Genomic DNA, 25,120 nt, shown 5'->3' with positions numbered 1-25,120 from the left:
CGCTAATATGAAAATAATTTGATATGAAATATACTTCTTTTTCGCTGAATATATTATTAAAAAAGCAATTACTATTAAAATTGTCTAAATAATATCTTAGTACATATTGTGACAATGTGAAACGTATATTTTATATTTAAATTATTTGCACAACGGTTACAAATTATGTTTTTCGTATTTCATAGTTGTTCTCAGTCTGAAGTATTTCTCAGTCTGAATCATCGACCAGTCATATAGTCGTAAAGCATGATTATATAGAGACAGGATGCGTATGTAACATGTTTGTCGTTATGTATTGAACGAATAATGTAACGACCAATGAATGTCTATGGCGTAGGACGCATAAAACTCGCATCGATGCGAAGAACTGTTATTCTACCAATTTTCAATGTCACGAACTTTTAACTCGACCAATGGTCGTGATCCTGCATTATTTCTTCTTTACGTAACCCTCAATTATACAGTGTTGCAGATTAAACGAACAAAATTTATTTTTAAATTTTGAGTTGATTTTTTCTTAAGAAAATAATTGAAGAACTTTAAATAAAAGTATATAGCACATAAATATATAATATTTTTCTTGTAATATATTTCTCTTAATTTTTGTTTAAATAAATCATACCTTAGATTTTAAAAAGACAGTAAAAATATGTCCAATCATCTAAGAAAATGCATATCGTGTACATTTTAAAGATTGCAAATGATGTCGCATATATACGGTATAATGACTGTGAGAAAAATTGATTTGTGTCATCTTTCCTGATAGAAAAAAAGAAGCTTTAAATTAATTCGTTTTGATTTTGCATGATAAAGCTATGATGTCTTATCTAGACCAATCAAGATGTCAATTCCAATATATTATCTCAAGACTTATTAAATTCGCATGACACGCGTATCGATAAACACTTCATTTATGATAATAAAGCCAAGATGAAATCTATTATTAACCACACAATATAGGTTACTGCTGAGACGTCAGTAAAGTAAAACGCAATAATACTTGCATATGTGCCTGCGTGTGTGTGCGTGCGTGTGTGTGCGTGCGCGTAAAGATATCATCATCAGATGTTTTCAAATTTCCCGTTACTTATTAAAATTAACTTTCGTTATTAAGTATAATTTCCTTTAACTATTAATTAAATTATGTAATATTGTTGTATAATACAATTAGATAAATAAAATTACTATAAACAATTAAACATAACGATAACGTAATTTTATTTTAATCTATCTTTTATGAATTTCTTCGTATTGTTATATCTATTTATATTTATATTTAATTTGTTTGTTATTTGATGTTTTAATTATTAATTATTACAACAATATTACATTATTTAATGATTATGAATTTATTATTTATTGCATTAATTGGGTAACTCTTTTGTATAATAGCTATTTGATAATTATTGAAATATATCTAGTACTTTGATAGTGAAAGTATTCCTATCCATACGCTAAATGTAGACTTTCGTAGGCGGTGCGTTTTGAGTGCACACGCACTCGGATGACGCATTCTTTGCTTGTAGATAAACGCGACTGGCATCATTAGTCTCATGGAATCAATTAGTGGAGCGGTCGACTGAAGCTCTCGCGATAACCGACGAATACTGATAGCTGATTGTGCAATTTAGTTTCTATGCGCACTATGTGTGCAACTGAATTCATTTCAATAGTCCTATGATACCAGGATGAAATAGAGATTATGCAAAAATATTTGTCAGCTATATACATATATATATGTATAGAATTCATAAGAGACGGCATTAATAACTTTCCACTCTACTATATATATATATATATATATATATATATATACAATATATATATATAACAGAGTGGAGAGTTATTAATGCCGTTTCTTATGAATTCTTTATCAATTTGATGTTTTCTTTAATAGCAAGAAATTAGAAAGGCAAATTTTTTTATAAAACAATTAAAAATATTTTTTCTATTTAAATTTAAGGATAAATTTTCATGTAATTTTTATATAACGTTTATATATGATAATGTTATAAAAATCTTAAAATTTGAAAAAAGAGTAAAGTCCTTGGAGTAAAATATTTTTTTTCTGTATTTAAAAATATTGAAATATAATCATATCTTTTCTTATTTAAGAAAAATATAGTCTAAAAATAGTATTTCAAGCGAGTTAACATGTTACTCTTTTCATAAGCGATAAGATATCGGTCAAATGAAGGTGCATCCATTTCATATAAAAGTGAATAAATGAACAAAAGTGAAATAACTTTTCGATATTCGAATCTACTTAATTATCTAATCTTATCCAATAATTGATTTGACATAAATATTGTACGGCATATTTAAGAAGAATTTGATAATTGATTGTAGAAACGAAATAGTTGTGGCCGAGTTTAATGATTAATAATTTTATCGCGTAACTTTTATTAATCGATTTATTAGCGATTCTTATATAGATTCAAGTAGACTATAGATTTAAGTAGTATCTTAGGATCACAGAATCATTTGTTAAATCATTTTCATAACTAACTTCTAAAGAGATATGAACTTGTAAACATTCTAGGACATTGCTCTATTTCATTTTTATTCTGTTTTTTTTTGTTTTATCTTTTCTGCTTTTACAACTCGTTAGAAAGATTGCTTATCGTGTATAGTTTCTACTTCATAAAAAATCGCAAAATCATTTAATGTGATATAATTTTTTATTCTGGTAATGTTGTGCATGGAACTTTTATCATACTATCGATGTACGATTTATCTTATCAAGCTAGATGGTATACTTCTCTCTTCACTAAATCCTCTCGTAAATATCACGAACATCTTACATTGGAAAAGAAAATGTGCATCGTCATTTCAAGTATTGAGATTGAATGGTCGCTATATCATGTATCTGAACTTAAGGTTAGCTAAATTTAAATGTAATAAAATTTATAACTGTGAAAGTGCCTTTTTTAAGTGTCTTATTTAACTTTCATGAATAAAAAACATATTTAGAAATTTACGCGTAAATGTGTGATGTAATTGCTATAGAGCAAATAGTATAATAATACGATAAACGGTTCTACTCAAGCTTTAATATAACTTCACATGAAGCAATATTTGCAGTACTTTGCTGCATTTTGTATTTCTTCTTAAAAATGTATGTGAGATCCCTTATTAAAATATTAATTTATAATATGCGCGTTTTTGCATTACAATATTATTTTTCTAAAAAAGTTTTCTATTATATTATGCAATATTTGATTGCATTACAATATTATTTTTTACAAACAATTGGTAAAATTTTATCGCACTAAACATTAAATTATTACATTTTTATAGTGAAATATTTTTATTCTGTATACGTGGTCAAATTAATAGCTGCACATTTATCGGATACTGTTCCTAATAACATTCAAATTCTAATAATAGCAAGTCGTTCTTAAAATGTCATTCAATTTGGTCATATACATGATGTACTTTTAAAGAAGTTTGACATTATCTGCAAACAAGATCTTGAAATAATGAAATAAACATATTTTACGCGTATCACAAAGAGGATTTTCCATTTCATTTTTATTGATAATACTTTCGAAACAACGTAGTAACTTTATACATGGAGAAAATTGCAAATGGTAATGTATAGCTGAAGTAAACCAATTTACATGTATAGCTGAAGTAAATCAATTTACATGTAGTAAACTTTAATATAAATCAGATTGTGTGATCTTTAGATGTATCAGTGCTAAACAGACATTATGGCTTTACATCCAAATTTATGACTTTTTTCGCGTTGATTTTCAAAATTTGATTACTTGAAACTATAAAGTCGCACTTTAGATAGATCTTATCAAAAATATATTTTCTGTTAATATTAAAAAAAAAAGTCTTGTCTAAAAATTTTTAAACTTCAAATTAACGATATATTATTTCCATGATTATTTCTCATAAGTAACAAATATATGTATATAATTGCTCCGTTAACAAATAAAGTTGTTACATAAATCTGGTAACTTTGCGACTGCCTTATCATCTTGATGCTAATCTTTTCTTATCGCGCATGTAATAAAGAAAGCGCAGGTTAGGTCGCATTTAGCTTGAATAAACGTCAGCTAAGCTAAATGGGACAATATCTATCATTGGCTGCCGCACCCTTTCTATCTCCGGCCCTACCCTTTCGGTCATCACATAAGGGTTGTTCCGGTTACTTTGAAAAGTCGCCGTTTTCTAGAAGCTGATATATTCCGGCATTATAATCTTTATTGGATACAGTCACGGATGGCAATCTGAAACTTCCTGATCATATGCTTGACGACTATTGTAATATTTGAACACTTATAAAATATTTTTATTGCGTAAAATGAGCTCTATGCAAATTGTGTGCTGACTTATAAAGTAAGATAAACATGTAAGATATACGTAGACTTGTACAAATTAATTTGATTAACTAATATCAAAATTAAAATTAAAATCATGCTCATAAAACATGCAATATAATTGTTTCATATTTAAAATAGATTATTATAAAAACTGATTGATTTTGAAAATAATGATTGTAATCGCGAAATATATTAATATTAATCAATAATTAATATCAATCAATTATAAGTAATAATTAAAATTAATACAAGATTAATAATATATAATTAAAATTAATAATATATAATAATTAAAATCGATCTCAGAAACACACACACACACATACGGATAAATAGTTTGTAATTATGCATTAAATTGCTATCGATTTGTCCGCATTTCTGTAACATATCGGTAGCTTCTGTTATAAACGTATATTGACTTCGCGTGTTGTGATAAATGATCGATCCGACTTATAAATTATTAGACGCGCAATTAGACATGGACAGATTATCGCTTTTTCTCGCCATCAATACTATTAACTATGAAAATGAAGCGTTTGATTGTCGGAATTCGATGAATCATGGCAGTCGTTATTCCTTTATCATAAGCACAGTAAGAATTCTATGATGTTATCTTGGGATATTAGGGTGAAGTTGATGTCACTTTGCAAAATCGCGTTGAATGCGTAGGCTAGACACGTCTTTATTACGTTTGTACAATAAATATCTGTCTGCTATAGTTCTACGACAAATTATCACTTTCATTAATTGTTCGACAGTGTTCGATTGTAACGTTTATCATTATTTTATTCGCGACATAAACCGATTATATATTATTAATTTATCAGATGCAAATTTTTTCATTCTAATTGACTCATGGATAATTAAAACACGTGATTTTTGATATTTTACATAGATACAATTCTAGTAAGTAATACTAATAAAGTGTAATTTATTTAATTAGATATTAATAAAATTTTCAGTTGAGTATTAATACGCTTAAATAATTTTAACAAAGGAATATTAAAGAATATTAACTATTTTTAATGATATTACTTACATTGATTATATTACTGTGAGTAATAATCCGATTATGTATTACTATGACAATCTGAGAAGTAATTTTAAATCTGGAAATGTGGAAATGTGGAAATTATCACATAGAGAAATCAATACATATGTTTTACAATATGCCTTGTAATAATCGTCAGTTTGAATATATGTAATCATAAACTTAGTTGAGCGATTTTATACTTTTGTATAAAATATTTCATTGACTGACTTGCTGTTATGTGCATGAGATGATAGCATTTATTTATATCTATGATGGGACATTAAATCTTATGGAAATCTTATGGAATATAATATCTTATATAGGTACTATATGTATATGTTACATTTTCTTACAATTAATGATATATTTTATTAAATAAAATTTTTGCAAGCCGTTGAATCACACGTATTATTAATAAAAATTATATTATATAATGTGTTTAAAATGGGGCAAAATTGTCTCATCATCAGATATCATCATGAATATGAGGATTGCGTGCTTATTTTCATTTATTTTTGAAACGCATCTATAAATCACATTTTTAGAGAGAATACAAGATTGCGAATCTTAATTCATTCTCTGACGACAAGGCTTAATTGAATCAGCATCGTTCTTTGTCAGATAAATGAAAGTGTCTTAGCGATGATGTATCATTGCTGCTAGATTTGAAGTGCTTGTCTTGACATAAAAGCTGAAACGCGTGTCTGAAAAACTTGTAGGGGTTGACGATAACACGTGTCATTGAGATTGTCATCTTTTGTCACGCGATGAATTCCCATTATTTTTTCTCTACCGAATTATTCATTAATATTGTATACTAACTCGTTGAACAATCATACTTTCGGACATTTCCGGAAAAAATTAATTATTGACTTGACGCGTAGAAACCACGTGTAATACAGACTGTCGCGATATGAAATATCTACTGCTCAATTAGTTAAATTAATATGCTATCAACATGCATCAGAAAAAATATTGTTTAAATTAATCAGTTTTCTTTCAATGGAAGATTTTTTAAAAAATTTTTTATCATCTGTGAAATTGACCTTTGTGTGCTTTTTTTTGTTTGTATAACGGATAGAAATATTTTTTTACTATTTATTGAATTATTTATTGCATAAACTTATGATTAGTATGCATTATGACTTCGATTATAAATAAAATTATTATAAAAATTATTAAAAATAATTACATAGAAATAATTACATAGAAATAAACAAAATATTATTATTTTTTAAATTGAAAATTTAGTTAATTAAAAGTAGAATATCAAGTTTGTATAATTTTTTAAATATTATATTGCTGTTTTATGATACCTGAGAGATTAGAAAATATAGATTTAATATGGATACATGCAATTTTAATATTGACATACTTTGGGGCATTGTTGGGGAAAATGTCGCGGATTGGTATTTCTAAAATGTCATTTGTGTCATTAGTATATTAAGAATGGTATTTCAACACTTTGTTACTTTCAGTGACCTAGCTTCGATTTTCACGACGCTTTTGTGTACTAAGAATCTTGCTTCTACTTGGCGCTTTGAATATTTTATCATAACGAATATTTTATCAATTGCTAAAACGATATATTTGTTATTTTACAATGGGAAAATAAATTATATTTAATCGACATAGTTAAAAACATATAACTTTTTGCTTTTAATTTTTTTTAAATTTCTTTTTTATAAAAGTTATGTTTCTTTTTGTTGTTTATTTGGATTATATTTTATAAAAATTGCGGATTCTGACAATAAAGACATTACTTTATAATATAATTAAAACACGATACACTATTGTAAAGATGAGAAAAGTGTAAGGAAAAAATGTTTTAAATTTATTATTTCTAAATTTATCGTAGGTATTACATCTTATATGCAAATTAGGATTTTATCTTACTCTTATATTTTATTTGAATAATTATTTTTTACACGATACATTTCAAGACATAATCGATTGTTTTAATTTTTCAAATTGCAATTAGTTTTCTGAAAAATTAATCGATTTTTTAATAACTGTTCTTGTTGCGAAAATGTACGCCTCGTCGGCATCGCGCATCGTCGGCTTTTCGTAGAGCTCGACGTCGTGACGCTCGCTCGCTTCAATCGCCTCGTCAGTCGAGCACGACGCGCGCCTCTGCACGGTCTGGTCTATCGCGCGCCCGGCAAATCTCGAAGAGCGAACTTCTCCGTCTCCCTCTAGGCACGAGCCGTCGCGACACGCGATCAACATTAACGTACGTGACCGGATGCGAGGAACAGTGACGAACGATAGTTTCGAGAGCCTTTTCCACTCGTGAGGACACTGTCGATTTCAGTCGAGTAATTTCCGATATTTCCAATCTCGCCGACCGCAGGAGCCCGGGAATTTACGGAGCATTCGGTGAATTCTATCGAAACGTTGCAAATGTCAAAGAACGAAATTATTACATCGCTGCCAGATATATATTTGGGACGCTAGAGAGATCCGATCGTATCTTTCGATTGACTGGCGCTCAAAGCTTGCGCCGCTTTTCTAATCGAACGATCGCGGCGCGCAAGGTCGCGAGCTTTTTTGAACGGGGCGTCTGGTGAATTTTTTACAACGATATAAAATAACTGCCGATGCTTTCCTCGCGAAGAACAAAGTCGAAAAAGAGAAATCGTGCTTTCGCGAGGTGAAAAGGCGACTCCTCAAGTTCGATCGAATTTATTCTTCTCGTCATTGATCATCTAATCGAAGATCTTTGCGTGATCCTAACCCTGCAGGGTTTTTTAATTTAATCGGTTGCACTGAGTACATGCCGGAAGCGACGTGCAAAGTATCGATATATATGTAAATATCGAGGAAAAAAGAGTGAAACGAAGTCAGTGCGACAGTCATTCAATCGCGAGCGAAAAGTTTCTGTTGGAAATTCCATCATGACACGATGCCGGTGGAATGACGTAGACGAGGGCGGTGATGGTCAGAGAAAGTTATGGATTGTTTGAGACACTAACTGGACTGAGACTTTATTTTGTGGGTGTGCAAAGAAGAAGCGTGCGAAGGGCGAATTTCTTCCGAGAGTCACGAGCGAACGCGCTAAATGAAAGTCTTACTATGCTAAGATATGATGATGAAGAGCCGTCTTCAAGGTGAGTGTTCGCGTGAACTTGTTTATCGCTTTTGTGTAGAACATGTGATCTGAAGAAAGTTATGAGAATGATTTACATCGAGATTTATTTCATCGTATATCATATACAGTTATCGTATATCATATACAGTATATCATATACAGTTATCGTATATCATATACAGTATATCATATACAGTTACTATTTTAATTCCTATTTTTCTATGGAATTATAGATTTATAAGTTATTCAATTTTTATGATATTTTCTGTGAAACAAAATGATCGCGACGATAGATGGCGTTTAATGTACATACTATATTACTTGTCGAATAATTTAAATAAATTTTATTTAAGCGGAAATGTGGTACTTCTCATGAATGCAAACAGATAACAAGACTGTTATTTTTCAATTATTTTTTAAAATCTTTTTAATAGAATTTTCACTTTAAGTATAGTTGCCGATAAGATATTCAATTTAAGAGTTTAAAACTTGAAAAATTATAGTCTTCGAGTTGCCGTAGATGAAAGATTATATCAATGAGAAAAATATCGTTCTGTTCAATAAATGCATTTATCTTTTATAGCATTCGAAATACTTTACATATCAGAGTAGTTTACATATTATCTTTTAATTTCTGATTTGCATTTTATAAAAATAAATTTACATAAAGAAAATTATAATTGAATTTGCTTCGTGAATATAAAAATTACTTTCACAATATTCTAAGAACGGTTGCTCAATATTGTTCGACCATTGAAAGATCAATGAAGTGACAATGTCACTTGTATCGCGCAATATATATATTACGCTTTCTTGGATGCAATATAAATCTCTCTTATGGACAGTTAGATATATGTACACGAAAAGCGTGCATGTGAGTTTACATAAGAATCTTCATTAAGCTAGTATTCCCACTACGGGGAATCAAGTTCAAATGTATGACATAAATTAAATTGTAAATTTGTCATTTGTGACACATATTTCTTACTCCTATTAATTAGCAGGAAATTGATATTAAAGTTGGAAATTGGAGGTAACATCACGCTAATTTTTTACTTTCGAAAAATACTTATCTAATGAAATTGTGAAGAAAAATGAATATATCAGAATTAATTATTAATTAATTGCTTAAAAATAATGCAAGAAAATTTCAAAAATTCTAAATTTTTTTAGGTATATCAATATGGAATATTACTTATAATAACAAAAGGATTATAAATAAAAAGTGTTCAATTTGATATTAAATTATTTTCTAAATTAATTGGTACTGAAATATTATAGTTTATCTCTCGTAAAATATATTAAAAAAAAATAATTGAAAAAATGCCCACATATCACAAAAATAAAGTTTTATAAAGGCAATTAATTGAGAAAATTAATTTTAAAGAAAAATAATTAATTGTGCATTAATGTAATTTATTTTTATAGTGGCGTAGACATTGAAGCATTGATTATTTTTTAAATTTATATCGCGAGCAATAAATTCTGAACATTATAATATTTTGATAATAATTAGGGATAACTTAATATTAAACTTTATAACTTTTGATCTATTTATTGTTGTATAATTATACTGATGCATTCATATAAATTTTATATTTTTGAAAATATAAAATTCCTTCCTCTTTCTATTTGTAGTATTTTTGAACAATTTATTAGCAATTAGTTTTGTAATGTGTCTTTTTATTTATGATTCTATAAATGTTGAACAGATATAGATTTAGAATATTATATGTTTTTCAAAAGTAAACATGCTAATATATAATGAATAATGTTAGATCAATACTATCGTCTTTAATATCTTAATTAAAAGGAGTAAATTCAAAATTAGAATAAGAATTAGAACTAAAATAATAAATTAGCATTTAGAACTAGAATAATAAATTAACATTTAGAACTAGAATAATAAATTTAATATTTTGCCATAACATTTGATTTCTTATAGTAGAGAAGCTAAGTTAATGGAGATTACATAAGAATCACGAGGAGACACTAATGATGCACGAGACGACCATTGACAACTACTCATCTTTATATTGTTTTTTCTCTCAATTACTGCGCGAATAATAGATGGAAAACCTTGTGCTTTATATCCATATATTTTTTTATACGATTTTTGTCTTATTTATTAATTAATATAAATATTTTATTAACGAAATTAATTCCCTTGATATATATATATATATATATATATATATATATATATATATTTATTAGAGATTTATTTATTTTATTTAAGAAAGAATTTACATCTTCCAAAACAATACGATATATTTGCCAATTTTGAGAGATACGTTTTTATAATTTTGATCTGTTCTCTATAATAATTATATAATCAAAATTTGAGTATTTGAAAAGTAGTTGATTAATGTGAAGAAAAGTTAAAACAGTGAGAATCTGGCCGAATGCCAATCGTGATCTCATCAACATATGTACGCATCGTACACATTACTTACAATAAACTTACGTTACTTGCACGAGAGAATTTCGTTTCGAAAATAAGTCTTATAATTTTTTTTATGTTTTTTACGCTTTTTTTACGATATTTTTGATACTTATTTTAGAAAGTAGATTAATTCTAAAAATCGAGTAAGATTCTGAATACACTTTATAAAATTGAGATTATATTTCTTGCTTTTTTTTAATTTATGAATAATAAGCAATTTTTTTATAAATAATGAGCAATTTTTAATAAGCAATAATATGCTATACAAATTTTGCAAAACCTTTAACATATAATGACATGTAAATATCATGATAATTTAAATATTGCGTCATATTAATTTAAATATGCGAAAATATATATGTAAGTATGAATGCGTATTAGCAAATGATAAATAAATCACGTCAAAATCAAATACAAAATAATTATAAAAATGTTATACATATAAAAATATTATTTTCTCATAAATTTTTGAACGTTAGATATATTATGTTTCTTTCTTGTTCTCTGACCACGTATAATTTACTACCGGTTTTATGTGCAAATGTGTTTCCAAATGCCAACTCAGATTTTAAACTGCAGACGACTTTATTCGTACATAATATGCATGACGTAGCATTCGAAATGACGATTCAAATTGTTCTATATTCGTAAAAAAACATTTCTGTTTTTATATTCGTAATTATAGTAATATTGCGAAAATTGTTCAACAAGTCTCTATTTTATTTGCACTTGAACAATGTAATGATACATGTTAAAAGACTGTGAAAATAACTAGTTGGAATGCATTATTATGATATCTAACTATATTATGAAAAAATATAGTTAGATATCATAATAATGCATCATAATAATGCATTCCATTTTCATATCTTACTTGCGTAACTATGAACTATTCTCGGTCGATAGTTGCATAATCTACTATTTAAGCTGATATCACGGCTATTATAATTGTTATAATCACGAGAGTTAATAGAAATCATGGAAATTGTTTACAATATGTTTGTGCGAAAAAGATAATTTGCATTAGAAAAACAGTTGTCTTTTATTTATATAAATACTTTTTAAATTTTAACTAGAAAGAAGATAAAAGGGAGAATTATCGCTAAATATTAAAATAATGTAATGAAGTTGATGCATTTTATCCAAAATTATTAAAATGTTGCTTATGTTATAAATACGATTAATTTAGAATTTGTGATATAATGGAGCTTGAATTTCGGTTTAAAATTAGCCGAAAGATATAGAATATGTCATATGATTCACAACATATGATTATCGGCAACATTAAAAAATTACAGCTAATATTATAATAGAAGTGAATATGAAGGATACTTGCATGAAATTGAATGTATGATTACAACGAAAAAGAATAATGTAAGGCGATCAAAGATTTGCGTATTGATAATTTCATAATTTTTAATATCTAATAATATAATTTGTAAAACAAATTAAATTGCTCATAAATAGTTTTTATTCATATAATTGTCGTTATGCAAATTTATATAGTTCAAAGGTTAATATAATTACAGTTTCTCTCAGAAATGTATCTGTTTCGTAATAAAAAATGATTTCCAAGAAGCATTCCGTTAGAAATATTCACATCTTTTAGTGATAGAATTGTCAATTGAAAAATGGATAAATATTAATATACACGGTGAAACAATAATATTAGTCTTAAAAATTTTTTATGAAATTTCCAAAATGTTTTTTTACATATTATTTCATGAATATAATATATAAAGATATAAAAATTAATAATTTGTGCAAATTTATAATTAATTATCAATCAATTATTTATACGTATTATCAGCTCCTTTTAGTCGAAAGAATGAATAATCATGCTTTTTATATTTATTTATTCATTGAGAATATATGGCTTCTCTCTCTCTTTTCCTATTTCTCTCTTTTATAATGTCTCACATATGATAATGAATACAATATTTTCGCATATATTTCATATAATCATCGTAAATTTATGTCTTATTCTTTTACTCATATTTTACATTTATTTATTTATTATTATATATATTATATCTATATTTTTGTTTCGCAATATATCGCACATATTCTTAATTCTTATTGAATTGCTCATTGAAACGGAACTACTGAGAGGACTAATGATATTTGAGATATGACTACTTGAGAGGACTAATGATATTTGAGATATTAATATGTTGATTTTTCATTATTTTAATTGCTTCATTATCGTTATATTTCGTATGATAATATATGCATCACTGGAAGATATCTTTCTGTAACATTAACGGTACATTAAAATACATCGATATGCGAATGCTTTCGGAAGGTATAAATGGTTATGATCCTAATAAGTCCAAGTCTCGCTTTTACATGACAATTTGATATTTGGTGATACAGCAGAATTTATGTATTTATTAGATTGCAACACACTTGTATTTTTACATACGAATATATCTTGAAAAGAAATTTTGTTAAAAAATTTTATCGAAATAATTTTTTTTAAGGAAAATGTGATCGATGCGAAAGAAATTTGTACATATTTATAAAGAAATTATTATTAGAAATCTTGTATATATTTTAATATTTTATTTGTTTTAATATTTGTACAAGGGAGTACCTGTTGTAATTTTAAAAAATTATTTAAAATTGTTTTAATTGTTTTATTTAAAATTGCGCATAACTTTCTTGGAAAGATGACATATATGATTCGTATTAGTCATAGAGTATAAATACTTGTTAGTAGTTGGCAGATGATTAACGTTACATTACACTTCCATAATTGCTGCCATTTCCATTACTTTTCCATTTCATTATTTCGCCATAAATCAATTATTTTTTAATTTATTTGACTTTTTGTCATTTGACTTTTTATTTGACTTTTTGATATAATGTTATTATTTTTCCATTATATTGATCGCGGGAACTTTTAAATATTCGGCCATTTGAGCAAAGAAATATTCCAAGTATTGATCCAAGCGAACTGTGCCTAGTTACACGTGCTGCCATTACTTTACAGTCTACAAGTTGAAAATGAATTTAAGTATTCGCTCAAGTGGCGAACATTCGTTAATAAATTCAGCTACGTAAGAATTATACGCGCACATTTATCAAAATTAAATTTAATTAAGATTAATAGTTATACGTACATTTATATTTAAAATTGAAATTTGGAAAATCTTCCCAGTGCTAATTAAATCCTTCGCGCATTATGTAACGTCTCGTTATTTAAATATAAATTTCATATGAATGAGATTTGGTTTACGTATCACACTTATATTCGGAGTACATAATAGTCGATATATGGTTGCGCATACTAGGAGAAATAAAATCGATAATATATATTTACTCTCATAATTTATGGAAGGTATATGATTTATGGAAGAAAATCATACAAAATACACTATAAAATTGATTTTATCCGCTAATCTTTATTATGAAATTAGCAATGCTTGTAAAATCTGTGACGAATAGATATATTAAACGTTAATTCATTACGTTAATCCAATTCTAATTGTACATGTGAGGCAAGTTTAAGTGCGCTCACGAGTTGGTGTCCGATACTACCTTGGATTGCAGATTTCATTCCGCACACGCCACGCACGGTGTTAACTCAATTATCAACGTACGGACGATAAAGCATGCGTTAAAGCCTCATTCATGCCGACAGCTGGAAGCTTCAAACGACGTCACGATTATCCCGCGATATAAAACTATATGACATTATGAAGTGTTTTTACGTTCCAGCATTGGGAGATTATCTTCCGTAAAATAATTAATTTTTTATATACTTAATTATATCTTCCAAAAAAGACTATTACTTAGATAAATATAAAGATAGGAAATAATATATTTTAATATATCTTTTTACTGCAAAAAGTAAAATTCAAAACAGTTATTATTTGGTATTAATACAACGAGAAAGAAGGTTAAAAGAGAAAAATCTTGTGATAATATTCGAGCCATACATTTTCGTGATATTAACCCTTGACCGTTTCTTCACAATCTCTGATCAAACGCACGTGTGATTCTCGAAGAAGTGCACGCGAGGCTTAAACTGTCGCCTGCGCCGAGTCTATAACACAAGTTCTTAACTTACGTCTCCGAAAAGGAGTTTATCGCGAAAGGCAAGCAATCATTTGTGAATAAACGATTCCTTGCCTTTCGCAGACACGTCAGACGCGACAAAACTTTGCTGTATGAATCAAGGATACGTGAATATGTAATGAGGGTGGTAGTTGGCGCGACTTTGCTTCGATTGACCATCGACTTATATATTGTTGGTTTGGTTATACCGATACCGTCCTTGAGATATGCGATTGAGAACTGGATTTCATTCTGGATTTGCGTTCCATATTCCATATTCATCAACTTACAATTAGCCCTTTCTCTCGTGAGTGATAGCCGTTACTATAATTCTTGTTCGTTAGGTATCTGATAAGCATTTTAGTCGCGCATGGATTAATCAGGTTTGATATTATATTCCACATGGCATAATAATGCTAGCATCTTAATATTTAATATAACTAATATCTTAATATTTAATAATTAAGATCTGATTCGATTATATTTTTAGATAATTAATTAAATATTCATTTATCAAAACTCTACACAAGCTCCAGTCTGTAAAATTTATAATATTCTTTCATGTTTATTTTTTTAATTTTTTCTGGAGTCACATAATATTTAATTAATATTTAATTCATTAATTTGCTAATTTTCTGAAATCACATAATATTTAATTAAAGTTTATTAGTTTACTAATTTATTCAATATGTAACAGAATTATTTATGACGGAATATTTTGAAGATAACTGTAATCTAATATTCGATATTAATCAAATTATTTAGAAATAATATATTGTGTATTTTGTATTTAATACAAACAAGTATGATGAAAAGATCAATTCAATAACTAACTAAAATAATGCATAAATGATAATTGATGCGATTGTTATCAATGTGTATTTCTATCATGAATCTATAATTTAATCAATAACTCATAATACATAAATTATTTCGATAATATATCATATGTTTATTTATTAATTATTTATTTTTTACATAGAAACAATTAATCGAATTTGTAATCGATAAAATGCGTAATAATAAATTAATGAGATATTTACACATAATTTATCAATTTATTAATTCTCGAAAAAAAAACAAATATTTTTGATATCTACTAATTCACATACATGTTCACATAATGTTAGAGATAAAAGTTATCTATATAGATTCTCATATAGATTCGTTAAAATTGAACGCATTTGTATTATAGTAGCGTAGTATTAAATTGCGTACGGCAAAAGATGCAAATAATGTGTAAATTATATAAAGTGAATTATTGTTGTTAGTTCGTAAAATATTGACTTTTATGACGAAGATTATACTAATTAAGTAGAAAAATATTACTATTCTACTTTAACTTAATAATATATTAATAATATATTACTTCGTGAATTTTTTGTTATGCAATAATTTATAACAGTGGTTATAGCTTTCTCGTGGTATCAGATGTTTAATTATTCGTGCATGTCATGTGATGTATTATACATTTGGACTGTTCTATATCGTTGCGTGGCATTCTTTTAGAAGAACGTCAGCATGTTTGATGCTTTATATATCAAACGTTGTTGAATGATGTCTTTATACAGACAGATCATCATAGTAAACTGTTCATATTGCCAATGTTTTCTCCAACATTTTTTCTCATTTTATTATCGAATAAAATCAATGTCTTTATTAATCGCTTCTTTCTACTTTCTTAAATAAAATAATTCTTTATAAATATTCTCTATATATATATTTTCTCTATATATATTTGTAAATAATTCACTTATGTAAATATCTTCAAAATCGTCATGTAAATATCTTTAATATCTTTTTTAGAAGAGAGATATAATTTATTTTTTATTCAAAAAAATAAAATTTTAAATTATGCTATTTATTTTATTATTAGAAATTTTCTATGGGGATTTTTAAAGCGAGAACAAATTTATATAATTGAATGAATAATGTTTGACAAGAAGTAGTAATGTTTGACAAGAGTAAGAAAGCTAAGTAATACTTTCGAATTTTGATTGCGATTTTTCCTTGTTGCAGTCTGCACCCACGAGACTTAATAACGTGGGAACCGATCGGTGAGACTTGGCGGCGTGCGAGGGTGGTGTCCGCGGGCATCACCGAAAGCTGGGGCATCTCGAGGACGAGGAGGTCCTGGAGGAGAAGGTGGCCCGCAGGCGGGACGGAAGGTCGGAGGTGACTATTCACCCCACATGGACACCACCCCCAAAGGACCCCCCGTACCCCCCACACCGGATATCCTGTCGCCATTATCTCGCCGCGGAATATCCGACTTGAGCATCGTTCTGGTGCCACCACGCCAGGCCTTACGTCGCCGTCAACGCTGTCGAATATCCAGCAGGAGGCCTCCTTCATTGCTTTTAAGAACGTCATCTTTATTAACGTCGTTTCCGTCACCTACGTGCCTCGATCCTCTTCGTCCTCTGTGCCCCGTAACAGAAAGACCGCCGATCCGTCGTCGTTTCTTCAGTGTCTTGGAAAATAAGTATCGCGCTCAAAGATCGTCCATCGCTGCTGGCAGTGAAACGATCTTGTTCGAAGATAACGCGACGACGTTGAGCACTGATCGCCGGACAGACGGAAAATTTTGTACGTTCCACGTTTTTATATCGCATCGATGCGCGTTTGATGCCCACTTTACAATAGCCGACCAGCGTCGCACCGGGAGATCGCATCGCCTAACGGTTGTCATCTTCTGCGTCGACGAACATATCGACAGACTCCGTCCACAGAAGCGCCTAACTCGAAAGTACAGCCTAAAACTACGCAAACAATGTCGCGCAGCGCTGCCACACGGCCTATGCAAGGTGAGTGATCCTTATTTATTGACATGTGCGACACATGTCGCATCTTGATGATGCATCAAAGCGCGACTCGTCTTTCCGCGTTGCCTTATAATAACACTTGTCAGCATCAGTGATTCTCATTAGTAACAATGGCATGTACATGTAATAGATGCAATATGACATGTAATACGACATGTTAAGTGTATATTGATTGATTTTCAATTACTGACTAACTCCAACAACTTCGTTCCATCCGGAATTATCTTTTTTAATTGTGTAATAATTTTTTACACATCAATTTTGCCCTCAAACTCTTCAAATGACCAGACTATATATACTTTTGCGGAAGTACTGTATGACATTTTTTGCTTGTGCACATTTATTCCATCAATCTTCTGCTATTTAATTTCACTTTATCTTCTCACTAGTTGCTCTACAAAGAAAACAATCATAATAATCATATTTTCCTATTTATAATAATAATCATATTTTTCCAATTCTGACAAACAAGAGATTTTAAAAATTAGACATTTAATTCTTGACGAGTTCCTTTTATTATTTTCTCCTTTTATATCTGTATTACAATGACACATATGCAAATAATATCCACCACATTGCGCGTGCGTAAATAAAAGGAGGCTGTTATTTACTTTAAATTCATTAATCCATTCATTATTATTACAATTCATTATTATTCGCAATTAGTCTATCTTATTCGTATCTTTTCTAAAACAAAATGTAATTTTTACCGACTCGTGTTATTATTCCGTTAAACGGTCTAAGTTTCCCCAATCGTTTATACCATCTGCGTACAGCTGGTAGACGAATCGATCGATCCCTTGGTCACAGCTGCGTTCGCCACTGTCAGTGCAGCAGCAACCCTCTTTATCCCCGTAGTCGTCGACGACGCTTGGCATCGTCGTCTCGAAATTTCGCCACGCGTCGCGACGCCGAACGACGCGTGGCGCCGTCGTTGGACGACGCCTCGAGGTCGCGTGAATCTCGACGCCGAACAGCAGCCCCTGTGCGTGTATGCGTGTCGTGCGAAACTGCTCCGTTTCCATCGCCGGGTGAAGTGCGCCGCCGTGATCCTTCATCGGAGAAGAGAAAGGAACGCGGACACCAGTCCTCGGTGCGTGAGTGCGTGTACGTTCGCAAGCTCCTCGTTATCAATCGGTCGTCTTGTCAGGCACGCGCCGACGTCGTCGTCGTCGTCGATTCGCGGCTCGGTGCGCTCCCGAGACGATGAAGCTGATGGTAACGATGATGACAACGACGGTGATGGTGATGATGATGGTGACAGTGCCGATGCCGGTGCAACGTGAAATGAAGAACGGTGTCCGCCCAATCACCGGCTGATCTACTTGCGACTCCGATATATATTCTACGAAAGGGGAGAACGCGCGTCTTGTGAGTTATGACGATAACGACGATGTAATCACCCGGACGTCTGTTTCGTCTGTCGTCATCGGTCGACGTTGCTCGCGTTCTCGTCTTAATCGTGCCGCGAATCGTACCAATGTCAAACGTAGCAGCAGACGTTTTCAGGGATATGACGACGAAGGTATCATGATACGGGTTCGCTATCACATCCGCCGACGTCATCATATCGTCCTCGTCCTTTGCGTAATAATCGTGGGTGGCAATCGAAGGCCTTGTCGTTTGATAAGGGCGTTGATACGATTGCATGACGAGTCTGATTTGTCATCTGACAATCCTCTTCCGCGTTGGCCCGCGTATACGCTCGGGAAACCAACGTTGACCTCATCGCGACGGCGATCGATTGCCGTTTAAAAGCCTCTCGGGCGTTCATACGCGCCTTGTCGTCGCAGCACGCGCTTACGCGGTAAGGCTCCTTCTCTTTCTCGATTTCGCATTCCTTCTCCTTCTTCTATAATATTAATAAAGTTGAACTTTTTTTTTTAAAGAATTACTATGACAAAAATAAATTAATTGGGGAGAAATTTATATTTAATTATTAAAAATTTATTTTAATTAGAAAGCGAATATAGATTACATTGTAAATTATTTTTATTGTTTTATTGAAGAAATTAATTAATTAGAAAAAAAATTATTTTTTTAATTATTTTTTTTTTCTTTTTTTTTGGAAGATGTTGATTAGATCTTAATTTCTATTGTTTTAGAAATTAATTTCTATTGTTTTAGAAATTAAGATCTAATCAATATATTTCAAAAATTTCATGAAATTTTGTTGAAAAGGGAAAATTAATTAATTTTAATTACAAGGAAAATCGATTGCTTTTTACTTTTACTTTTTTTATGAAGATTAAGTTATCGATGAAATCTATCGGTTTCGTAAAAAAAATTTAATCCAGTTTAATGAAAAATATGACTTAAATTTTTCTTTTTATTAGATCGAATAATTGGAGTCTTCCGTATATAGAGTTTTCTCTTCTTTTTCTTTCACTCTCGATATCGCTTTTTCTCTTTCTGTGTCTGGATGCTGGCCATTAGAACGATGTCGATGAGGCCTTCGTAGCGAGTAAAGTCGTCGCTCCTTCGAAGATGACGAATGGAAAAGTACCATACCGCTTATTGAAATCGAAGAGATCATCCCTTGCGGTCGAGAAAATCTTCGAATTGAAGGGAATGGAGATAAATTTATTTCAGAAGACGTAAAATTAAGGGGATTTTTTTCGAAGGAAGCGAGAAAAAAATAACGAGCAGAGGATTATTTATGTATTTTTGTTTTTTACTTTTTTTTTATTAATCTATTTTGGAAAAAAACAGACAAATATTGAAAAAGGAAAGTGAAAAAAGGAGATATTATCAATCGCGCTCATCAAGTGCAAATTCTCGCTTTCACCTGAGGATGAAAAGTAGGTTACTCAACCTTTTCGATTTTGCAGCTGCATTTGCGTGTCTGTCGATCGATAAACCGCAGGGAATGATGGGACAGGATGAAGTTCGCGTTTTCATTTGAACGCAGTGAAGTTTAATTAATTAGAAATCTTTTCCAGCATGTATCGCGAAGCGCATCATTTAACTTGTCTTTCACAGCGACATTTATCGGGTCGGGCCGGACATAACCCGACCTTGTAAACGTATTTGCTGAAAGAAATTATGTTAACGTAACGATGTAAGGTTTTCCTCCGAGAAGTTTTTCGTACAGCCGTCTCGTCGGAAATGAGAGCGCCGTTCATGCCACGTGTCGTTAATCATATCTGTCGGGTGCTTTATGAACGCACACGCGATCAATAATAAACACGCAGATGGACAATCAACTAGTGGCTGAATTATTGCAAGGCTATAAGTAAATAGACGGTTCATCGAGAATTCTATTATATCTTGATCGAAAGTGTCGATCGTAAGATTACCGGAGTAGCAGGGAGACAAATCGTTGATTTCGTATAAGTAAAGCCGCCTAATTTTTACTGAAAATGAATTTTCAGTATCGTAAGTGTACGAACATTGTATTCATTATCAGAAGAATCATGCATTCATATATTGTTTCCAATTTTTTAAACATATATTTGTTCTCTTCAAACTTATCAAAGATTATTATTATTATGCTAATCATTAATTAATTATTCGAAAAATAATATTTTCATCGTGGATATTTTTCTTTTGTTATCAGAGGAAACAGGAAAGGGATTGTTAGCTGGTTTAATGTCTGATATCTATAGATATCTATAGATGTAACGACGCAATTTACTTTAATCTCTTCTTACTTAATCGCTTAGTTCGCAGCCGATGGAAAACTAGTACTGTGTTATACAGGGTGTCTTCATTTGCTATAATGACCGCTGACATTCGCTGCTAACTTCAAAATAGATTTCCGTGTAATGATAATTTGATAGGAGAAACATTTTATCAACGTCGATGGCAATCAACATCAGAAATTAGAGATTTATAATTAAGATATAAGTAAACAATTAAAAAAAAATGAGTTTTATTAATCGAGTTTAAATTAGTTTAGTCGATCTTAAATATTTAAATAAAAAATTTAATCCGAATTTTAATTATTAAGATTTTTAAAGTTGAGAATTAGAGAACTGTTATAAGTTTTTCAATTATAGATTTAATTCCGTCAAAGAATTTGTCATCATATGACATTCGTTAATGGACATCCTGCATGTAGGGACGCTGATTTACGCAAGACGATGATTCTACTTGTTGGCCTGGAAAACTTAAACTAGAATGACCTAATAACGCTCGACACTCATAGGGAATATGAGCAGTTCAGTTATTATTATACCTCATAGCTAGTATATATGTGCATTGAGATAATCATTATTTAATATGTTTGATATCTACACGTTATACTACTAATATCTTTATATCTTTATAATATTTTTATAATATATTTACTAATATTATTAATGATGAATATATCTACAAATTTCTATGTTATTATATATATATATATATATATATATATATATATATATATATCGATTCTATATTAATTTTTTTATAGATTTTTATAAAGTAATTAAAGATAGAAAATATATTAAGCACAAAAAATTCTTTGTAGCAATTATTTATGTATTTTTATTATTATTACTAGTTATTAAACACTTTCTTTAAAAAATTAAATTTTCGACAGAATTTTTTTAACAAAAAAATATTGGAGTGCAATCATGGCTTTTTTTAACTTTTAAATTTCGTTTGTGTGAAAAATTTCTAAAAATATCTCGTCAAATATATTTCAAAATCAGCAAGCTCTCCAATTCTCGAAATACGAGAGCGCAGGAAACTTTTTGTAAACAGGCTAATGTCTAGAATTACAAATTTGCGTCATACCGAGAACGAATTGTCGTTTATGTCAATCTATGGATAAAATTATACACAAATGAAAGTAGTTCGAGAGTAGCCAACCAACGATAGGATCGATCGGCTGACTGGAAAAATATACACGTGGAAGAGAAAAAGCAGCCGTGTATATATTGACAATCGCGGGAATTTATTAAAAAAGTTCTACGAAGTTCCAGACGGATCTCTTTTTTATGCCTTATGACATAGATTGAAAATTATTTTTACTTCTTGATACTGGCGAAGGGTACTTTATCTTCGTCTGTGTGAATTGCTGTTGTACAAGATGTAACATCTTCCCATAGAGATATTTTAGTTTATTTACTAGATAAATTATCAGAATTCGAAATTCGAGTTATTATATAAATTTTGACTTTTCATCTAGACTTATGGTGATAAAATGTTGATTGTCATGCGACCTTTTGTTTCCGATGATGTTTGGATGCTCCACTTTTAGTATATGCTTTCTGGGAAATTGCGATTTCGCGTGGGTCGTTTTATTATTGTTTCATTATGCGATAATTCGAGAGTGAGCTAGTCGGAATTATGTCCCTTTGACTTTCGGCAGCGGTTCCTATCGTAATGTGACGTATATACGCAATGCGACGTATAATGAAAATAACATTTTTTTTCTTTTTTATTTGTTTTAAAACGCATCTAACAATAAATGCATTTTAATTATTCATTTCATATCAATTGCATGTTACATCTTGATATCATTTTATGCTTAATGTTGTTATACATATTACTATACTATTAAATTATTCTACAATTTGAAATTAATTTATTGAAATTAATATATTGAATCTTAGTTACATTTATCAAGCAAATATTGTATCAAGCAAAATTTTAATTAAATGGATTATTTAGTTTGAAAAAAAATATGAGACAAAAGTAGTGTCTGCTTTTGTTTATAAAGATAATAAATTTGCTTTTGAGAAACATTAAGGGATTTAAGTATTTTTGTAATCTAGAATAATCGTTAATCCAAATGGATTTACGTTACATCATCGTGCAACGCAATCATAGCATTTCTCATTATCATACAGCTGCATTGTCGGGGGGGAGACAAAAAAAGACGCTTGACTCATTATCAGTATGCGCTATTCGTGTGGGTGTATAGAACCGGCTGTATCATCAACAAAGCAGGATAATTGAAACGAATGACAGGGCGCCCTGGTCGAGTGCCAATTATCGAATACACACCGCCGTTACTACGGTGCAACGTTAGAAGTGCAAAAAAGTTCTATAGTCAGCATTATATATTGCTCGTGTTTTTCGAAGTGCTTCACTCATGCTTCGCGCATAAAATGATACAAGTTGCGTAACGGATCTCGCAATCAGATGCTGCAAAAAGTGACGATGCATAAGAGTATAATACAATAAGAATGCGCGACTATGTCGGATCTCTTTCTCTCTCACTCTCTCTTGAATCTTCTTTTCACGCGCGTATCTAGCGTTCAAGCGCGTATCTAGGATTTCGTATTTTTGAGAAACTTTTATACGATGATGAAGATAAACAATATTAATCTCACGTATCGATATATCTATTGCATCATTTTATTTTATGATTGAGTCGCAATGCTAATTTTTTTCAAACTATCGGAAATCTTGAGAATGATATTAATTTTTTTATCTAAATTTGCAGCACACACATGCAAAAGATTCTGCCACTTTTTAATTTCACAACAAGTCTCGAATGCCGGAAATTGTCACGATGATGTTGAATTGTCGATGATGTAAGCGATAAGAACACGTTACGTTTATTTCCATTTCACGTTGCTTTCGTATCGATGTATCGGCATTTTGTCATCGAGACGCGATATCGCCAATCATCGATAACAAAACAGTAACTCCAGCACTTTTGTAATTTAATTCCCATCGAGTTGCGATCTAGATATATCGATGACAGTCTCGGTTATTTTATGATTAAACGGTGCCCTGCGTACGCACTCGTAAAATTCTCTTTGAGGAGGGAAATAAATACATGACGCGTGCGCGAAGAGGAAAAAATAAATGGATGTATTTCGGTCGCAAGCTGACACCTCGAAATTGCTCCGAACTTTCTTTTTCCTTTTTTTATCACTCACGTTTTCGACCAGATTAAACTTTTGTTTTCGTGCAGGATAGAATGTCTTCGAAATATATTCTATTTCCTTCCTATGAGATGGAGAATCAATTAAATCTCAGCTTTAATTGATGTTTATAGAGAAAATTCGTCGTTATGCTATTATTGCCCATATTGGCCTAACTGCAATTTATTTAATCTCTGGCATGTATGATTCTCAAAGAAAGTGCCTGATTTCCCTTTATCGAATAAAAGTAACATAAATATTTATATAAATTTGAATAAAAATATAGTAATCTGCCTTATATAATAAATCAGGATAACAATTTGCTATAACGGTGAAAAGAATCACGCTAATGCATTTAAATGTGGGAAGTGGAGTACTCGCTCGTGACTCTATTATCGCCGAAAACTGTGCTTCCAGATAAAATTTAGACGAGATCTTGAAAGCCCCCAGTAGACTTTCGCGTCATACCTTGTTAGAGGTATTAAGATTTGGAACTAATTATGACGAACGTACA

At 30.3% G+C, this 25,120-nt stretch overlaps 1 protein-coding gene across 10 annotated transcripts in view; it reads left to right on the top strand.

The window, feature by feature from the left end:
• LOC105257906 (phospholipid-transporting ATPase ID) overlaps positions 1-25,120 on the top strand; it is a 46,128-nt gene that overhangs the window by 4,804 nt on the left and 16,204 nt on the right. For 6 of the 10 annotated variants that reach the window (XM_025411957.1, XM_025411956.1, XM_025411954.1 and 3 more), the window contains exon 2: positions 16,989-17,776. In XM_025411957.1, coding sequence (XP_025267742.1) covers positions 17,743-17,776 — 34 coding nt within the window. In that variant the 5' untranslated portion in view covers positions 16,989-17,742. Of the gene's footprint in view, positions 1-7,497; positions 8,481-16,988; positions 17,777-18,740; positions 19,602-25,120 lie in introns of those variants that run through there. The other 4 variants (XM_025411949.1, XM_025411951.1, XM_025411950.1 and 1 more) reach the window with 4 other exon arrangements.

Source organism: Camponotus floridanus, unplaced genomic scaffold (assembly GCF_003227725.1).
Source record: "Camponotus floridanus strain SB8 unplaced genomic scaffold, Cflo_v7.5 scaffold46, whole genome shotgun sequence".
NCBI lineage: Eukaryota > Metazoa > Arthropoda > Insecta > Hymenoptera > Formicidae > Camponotus > Camponotus floridanus.
Note: the sequence above shows the minus strand (reverse complement) of the source record. Positions and strands in the feature narration are given on the sequence as shown.